General features: G+C 42.1%; 1 protein-coding gene across 1 annotated transcript in view; it reads left to right on the forward strand.

Moving 5' to 3' along the window:
- NHS (NHS actin remodeling regulator) overlaps positions 1-7072 on the forward strand; it is a 296771-nt gene extending 289699 nt beyond the window's left edge. The window contains exons 8-9 of the mRNA XM_056861705.1: positions 255-381; positions 5838-7072. Of these exons, the coding sequence (XP_056717683.1) occupies positions 255-381; positions 5838-6483 (773 nt within the window). The 3' untranslated portion in view covers positions 6484-7072. The remainder of the gene's footprint in view (positions 1-254; positions 382-5837) is intronic.
- Positions 7073-7335: the final 263 nt, after the last annotated feature.

The raw sequence follows: 7335 nt of genomic DNA on the forward strand, positions 1-7335 counted from the left end.
AATACTTGTGACTTCATTTCAGCTGCTGAAAGAACAGTCTTTTCCACCTTTATTACCAGTCATTGTTTTGACAGAACATCCAATATTTAGATTTTGTCTCGTTCCTGTCATTACAGTCAATTCCATTATTAATCAAGTGAAAAGATTAAGCAGCTCTATTGTAAAATACAGCTTAACTATATTTATACAGCTTAACTCTATTGTAAAATACCATTTAACTAAAACTCAGCAGTGCTTTTCTTTTTGTTTTGAAGAATCTTCTCTGAGTGATGATTCCATAATTTCACCCTTAAGTGAAGACTCTCAAGTTGAAACAGAAGATGCTTTTGTTTCTCCAAACAGGCCTCGAACAACAGAGGATTTATTTGCAGTCATTCACCGGTGAGTTAATGTTTTCCTGATAGTAAGCCTTGTAATTGCAATACAAAATCTAGAACAGCAGTTATAAGGATACTCATTTTTTTTTAAGTTGTTATTTCTGGACCAGATTGCTACTATATATATATATAGTGTGGAACGTGACATGTGATATCCCTGGAAAAATACAAATTGGCTTCACAGTGTACCCAGTTTACATTTTTCCAGTTATCATTCATATTCACTTGGATTCTATTGCTGAGAATGGTCCTGGGGTGAAGGGTTAGAAGGAGAATATTAACTGGCAAAAGTATAACAGAGAAAACAGAGATTGGAGAACTGAGTCTTCCCCATTGACACCAGCTTGAGGCTTCATACCAGAAAAATGTGGGACACAGCCACATAGCTGCCCTGCAGCGGCGTAAGTACCCCTAAACTGGTGTGTTTGCCCGCTTGCACCACTGCAAGGATCACACTGCCTCCTTACCCCTTTCAATCCCCCCTTCAGGATTGCACAGATAATGTAACTTTTCCTTGCCAATTTATGAAACATAATCATGTGTTTGAGGTGATTATAATCTGTAGCTCTTTTCAGAGCGGTGGGGGGAACATGCTAGAAAACAGCGTTTCAAAAGCACAAAAATTTGCACTTCCCTCTTTCTTTGCCTCATCACTCCTTTATTAAAAACAGTTTATCATTATCTTGAAAATAGATTTTTTATACTCCATCTTTCCCCAAAGTGGCGTACATTGTTCTCTTCTCCTCCATTTTATCCTCACAAAACCCTATGAGGGAGGTTAGGCTGTGTGACAGACCCACCTAACAAGCTTCCATGGCAGTGGGGATTCAAACCAGGGTGTCTCTTATCCTAGACTAAATCTGCTCCTAGTCTAACCCTGTGCCACACTGGTTGTATGTATTGTGTCTGCAATGACAGGGCCAGGCAACACCAGCAATAGTAGTGATAAAAAGGTTAGAATACACTCAAAATTTCTTTCCAGACCAAATTCAGAGGCTTAATAGAGATCATTTTGGCACTTCCTTGAAGCCTTGTCGATTCTCCTACTGTATGCCTTAATTGCTGACAAATTTATGATTCTTCTGTGTCAGATTCATATCAGCAATATTGGTAGTTTACTAGAAAAGTCTAATCACTGTGCCACAGCGGTCATCATGAAGCACTAGATGGAACAATGCTGGCATAGTGTTTTCTCAGATCACATACATTCTCACTGAAGCCAAATCAAAGAAACTGGCATAATAGAGTCTTCAAAGTGCAAATGCTGATTCTCATCCCCCCACAAACTTAATCTGAACTATATATAAAATTAGATGCTTCCAGTTTTAGCCAGTTCTTTCTGCTCCTCCATATCCATTGAAGGGAAAAAGATGGAGACAAGGCAGTGAGAACCACAGAGTGGAAGACTGGCTGATAGCTACAGAGAGGATTCTGTAGAAGATCCCGTTGAAGTGTCAGCAGTAGAGAATACAACAGAGTAGACCACTATGCAAATTGTGCCGGGTCTTGCAGTGCAGAGAACCCTCCACTTCCTAATAACCTTTTAAGGAAAGTTATACCTCTTTACTGTTCATGTGACTAGTAGGTAGTGCTAAACATGTTTATTCAGAAGTAAATCCCATCCTATGCACACTGACCTAGTAGTTCAGCTCTCCAGGTCAGACTGGATCAGACCAGTGGTCCATCTAGTCCAGAATGCTGTTTCACGCAGTAACCAACCAGTTGCCCAGGAGGGTCAAAGCCCTCCCCTGATGTTGCCCCTTAGGACTGAGATTCAGAGGTTTACTGACTCTGAATGCAGAGTTCCACCTATTCTGCATCAGTCATGGGTTTGGTTGTCAACAGGCCTGGAGGAAAATGCCCTTCCCCCTTAATAATGTTTTAATGTTTGGAAATGGGTAGCTGAAGCTTTTCAATGCACAGAAGTAAATAATGTCACCTGGTAAACGACAACCCATTAGGCTTCTATTAAAGGGACACGACAGTTTTGTTCCAGCCATTTGTCAACCCTAATCACAGATTTTGCATTAAATTTATGCACACACAAAATATGAATCAATAATATACACTGCTATTTTGATAGTGTTTCCTCTTTATTACCAGCAATTGTTCAAGATTGACATCTGGGATGAAATTGATTACAAAATTATCTGAGACATGAGATGTAATCTCAGGTGGACAATGTTCTTAAAAATCACTTAATGTGGTACAGTTATCCTGTAACTGTTTCTATATAAAATATCTGATTTTTCTATTAACCCTGTTAAATAATTAACAGGTGATTTCTGCTCTGTATTTTGTGGTTGCTCTATCCCTGATCCCCTGTACCTGGTCCCCATTCAGCTAGTTACCCACATCAGTATTCCTATGTTAATCTGTAAACTGTTGGAGGGCATAAGCACAGTACAATAGCTTGCCAGGGTTCTTTCTGCTGCTCGCAATAGCAGCAACCTTAAAGGTCCCCTGTGCAAGCACCGTATCATTCCTGACCCATGGGGTGACGTCACATCCCGATGTTTACTAGGCAGACTTTGTTTGTGGGTTGGTTTGCCAGTGCCTTCCCCAGTCATCTTCCCTTTACCCCCAGCAAGTTGGGTACTCATTTTACCTACCTCGGAAGGAGGGAAGACTGAGTCAACCTTGAGCTGGCTACCTGAAACCGACGGAAAGGCCACATGACAGATTGAGATGGAAAGGGGGACTTGAACAAAATGGTCTCAGCAGGAAATATTAGCCCTGGAAGGGTGAAGAGTAGGGTACTGAAGCCTGATCCATAGGAATCTAACTCAGCTCCTCTATGGTTTCTGGCTTGAACCAAACACTGGTCTTATTTTCAAACCATTCTCTGTAACCTATGAGTACACTTTTAAAAGGGAATGCTGGAGTGTTAAAATCAAAGTTAAAGTTACTATATTCTACCCTAACTCCTGCACTATAGATATGTACAAGTGGGGACCCATAAGGACTTGCAGGAGGCATCTCATTTCCCCCTCCCCTACTGTTTCCTCTTTCCTTTTCCTGAAAGTCCCTATAACCTGTCCCCTTTTCTTGCTTCCTTCTTTCCACCAAACAGCAAACCTTCCTTTATCTGTTCTTCTGCCTTCAACTTTCCCTCCCTGGCAGCTTGTACTTAGGAAAACTTTGGCACAGTTGTGTGGTGCTGGCCACCGGACCAAGCCCACTTGCATGGTAGGGAACCCTCAAGGACCTCTGAAGGGGAGGCACCTTATTTTCCTCTGTATCCTCTTCCCTGCACTATTTCCACTTTCCCTCCTCCTGGCAACTCCCATATCCTCTCCCCTTGCCTCATTCTCTCCTTCTCAGTCATTCACCAACCTACCTTTTATCTGCCTCCCATCTTCAGCTATATTTATCATTTATTTCATTTGTATCCCAACTTTCTCCATGGTGGGAACCAAAGCAGCTTACAATATTCTCCTGTCCTCCTTTTTATTTTCACAACAACCCTGGGATGTAGGTTATGCTGAAACTGTGCAATTGTTTGAAAATCACCCAGTGAACTTCCAGGGGAGATGGGGATGGGGATTCAAACCTGGGTCTTCCAGACTCTAATCTGATGATCTAACTGGTACACCATACTGGCTTTCATAGGATGGCTGCTGTTGAACAATAGCAAGCAGCCTGGCCTCGTTGAGTCATGCAAGTCAGTTAGTATCAAGTCAGCCAGTGGTTGCTGCCAGGCATAGGGTTGCCAGCCTCCAGATGGGACCTGGAGATCTCCCAGAATTGCAGCTAAACTCCAGACAAGAGATCTGTTCCCCTGGAGAAAATGGCTGCTCTGGAGGTGGACCATGTGGCATTATATCCAGCTGAGGCCTCTCACCTCCCCAAAACCTGCCCTCCTCAGGCACCACCAGAAGTTGGGGTTAAACAGTAAAGTAGCCAAGTTTGCAGATGACACCAAATTATTTAGGGTGGTTAAAACAAAATCGGACTGTGAAGAGCTCCAGAAGGATCTCTGCATACTGGAAGAATGGGCATTAAAATGGCAAATGAGATGCAATGTGAGTAAGTGTAAAGTGATGCATATTGGGACAAAAAATCCCAACTTCACATATACACTGATGGGATCTGTGCTGGCAGTGACAGACCAAGAAAGGGATCTTGGGGTGGTAGTGGATAGCTCAATGAAGATGTCAACCCAGTGTGCGGCTGCTGTAAAAAAGGCAAATTCCATGCTGGCTATAATTAGATGAGGAATAGAGAATAAAACTGCTGATATCATACTGCCCTTGTACAAATCTATGGTGAGACCACACTTGGAATACTGTGTACAGTTCTGGTCACCACACCTAAAAAAGGATATTACAGAGCTTGAGAAGGTGCAGAAAAGAGCAACCGAAATGATTAGGGGACTAGAGCAACTGTCCTATGGGGAGCGGTTAGGACGCTTAGGGCTGTTTAGCTTGGAAAGAAGGCGGCTGAGGGGAGACATGATAGAGGTCTATAAAATTATGCATGGTTTGGAGAGAGTGGACAGGGAGAAGTTTTTCTCCCTCTCCCATAATACTAGAACACGGGGTCATCTGCTAAAGCTGGAGGGTGAGAGATTCAAAACAGATAAAAGGAAGTATTTTTTCACACAACGCATAGTTAAATTGTGGAACTCCCTGCCCCAGGATGTGGTGATGGCTGCCAGCTTGGAGGGCTTTAAGAGGGGAGTGGACATATTCATGGAGGAGAGGGGTATTCATGGTTGTTAGTTAGAATGGATATTAGTCATGCTGCATAGCTATTCTCTCTAGTATCAGAGGAGCATGCCTATTATTTTGGGTGCGGTGGAACACAGGCAGGATGGTGCTGCTGCACTCGTCTTGTTAGTGGCTTCCTAGAGGCACCTGGTGGCCACTGTGTGAACAGACTGCTGGACTTGATGGGCCTTGGTCTGATCCAGCAGGGCCTTTCTTATGTTCTTAAAATCTCCAGGAATTTCCTAACCTGGAGCTGGCAACCCTAGCCCCAATGAGTGCTCCATTAAAGGCTAAAACAGATCTGGAAAGGATCCTCCCCCTGCCTTTTAAAGACAGAACCAAGCCTGTAAACTGTGGTTGCCTAGCAATTGCCATTGAGGGAATCCATTGCTTAAAGCTATAAGCACTCCTTTTTTCATTTTGGGTTGTTTTTTACTCTTCAATATATTTATTTTAGTTTTCACATTTTTCTGCAAACCTGGGGCCTTTTTCAGGTTTGTAGAAAGATCCGCCTTGCCTGTTCATAGCTCCAGTCACCGGACTGAAATATTTAAGGATTTGGCTGACTTCGTTATTAGAATATAAGATGATGGTTTCAAGTTAATACAGGAGTTCATTTACTGTTGATATAACTACTGCTAATCTGTCATGGGATTGATTATTCAACGGGAAAATTAAGGCTAGATTTTATTATATCTAAACTTTACTCTTTTGTGTTGTGACTATTCTAGTCGTTGTTTCATGACAGGTCAAAAAGGAAAGTACTTGGAAGAAAGGATTCTGGAGAGCTGTCCACAAGAAACAGATTAAGAGCTTCATCTAGTACTAGCAGTTTGTCTCCTGCCAGCGTTTTGTCTCCTGCCAGCGTTACATCCACTGCATGTAATACTCTTCCTACTGCCGCTGTGGCAAGTGTAGCCTGCAGCCAGAGGTCTCCTGGACTCATTTACAGGAATGCCAAGAAGTCCAATACTTCTAATGAGGAATTCAAGCTGCTGCTCCTGAAAAAGGGAAGTAGATCGGATTCTAGCTACAGGATGTCAGCCACTGAGATACTGAAGAGTCCTATTTCCCCCAAGTCTCCTGGAGAAACAATTGCAGACACTCTTTTAACTGCTGATGAGTCTTCCCAAGTCTCATCAGGTGCTGAGGCGTTAGCTCCTCTCTCTCCCTGCCCTCCAAGAATAAATGCAGAAGGGTTTTCTTCCAAAAGTTTTCCTACATCAGCATCTTCACGTGTAGGACGGTCACGGGCACCCCCGGCAGCCAGCAGCAGCCGGTACAGTGTCCGCTGCAGACTGTACAACACCCCAATGCAAGCTATTTCAGAAGGAGAGACTGAAAATTCAGACGGAAGCCCTCACGATGACCGATCCTCACAGAGTTCAACATAGGCTTTATAATAAGTGCCAGAGAATGCTTCTGACTGTTAATGGGCGAACTCTGCAATTGCTTGGTTCATGTGCATATGAGAGCAGGCCAATTCTGTAGCAGTCAAATACCATGCAGGGCAATATTGATGCTTGAAAATGCTTACTAATGATGCTGGAAGAAGAGACTGTAGCTATTTATTACATCACATTTTCTAGAAGTAGAATCATATACTCAATGGTTAACTTTCCCTTTCACTGTTATCACATTTCCTGTCATCGGTGTAGATTTACATTATCCCCACCCCCGCTCCAAAGCTGCCCACTTAGGAACAAGAACATTACACTCGCTGTTGTGCTTCCTGAGGGGAAAACATGAACTTGCTTGAGGTATTGGTATTTTTTTACATTAAAGTGAACTGAAACAAAATTTAGAAGACATGAACAATACAGATGTATATATCCATATTTTTGATAAATATTTGTAAATAGAATTATCGGAGAAAAAAGTTGGTAGCAAATGACCACCTTGTTAAGACACATAAATGATAAATGGTAATGACTGTATTCTGTGAATACAATTTTCATATCAAACATAATTTTCATAGCTATAACACCCTAACAAAGTTTGACAATTCAAGCCTCAAATGTGAATTTTAACACTTGAACGAGAAGAAATACAATACTAATAATACTCAAGGTTTAACAATCTCCGGTTAATTTTATAATATTGAATTTACTGTCAAAAATGCTTTTCTGAACCAGGCAACTTCAAATTCATTTTGTGTTGGAAGGTTCACGGGAACTACACACACAAGCAATGAGTGGATCCAGACAACTTTTTTGTTCAATCTCATCAATTTATCTCCTTATTAC

This window comes from Euleptes europaea, chromosome 16, assembly GCF_029931775.1.
Source record: "Euleptes europaea isolate rEulEur1 chromosome 16, rEulEur1.hap1, whole genome shotgun sequence".
Classification (NCBI taxonomy): domain Eukaryota; kingdom Metazoa; phylum Chordata; class Lepidosauria; order Squamata; family Sphaerodactylidae; genus Euleptes; species Euleptes europaea.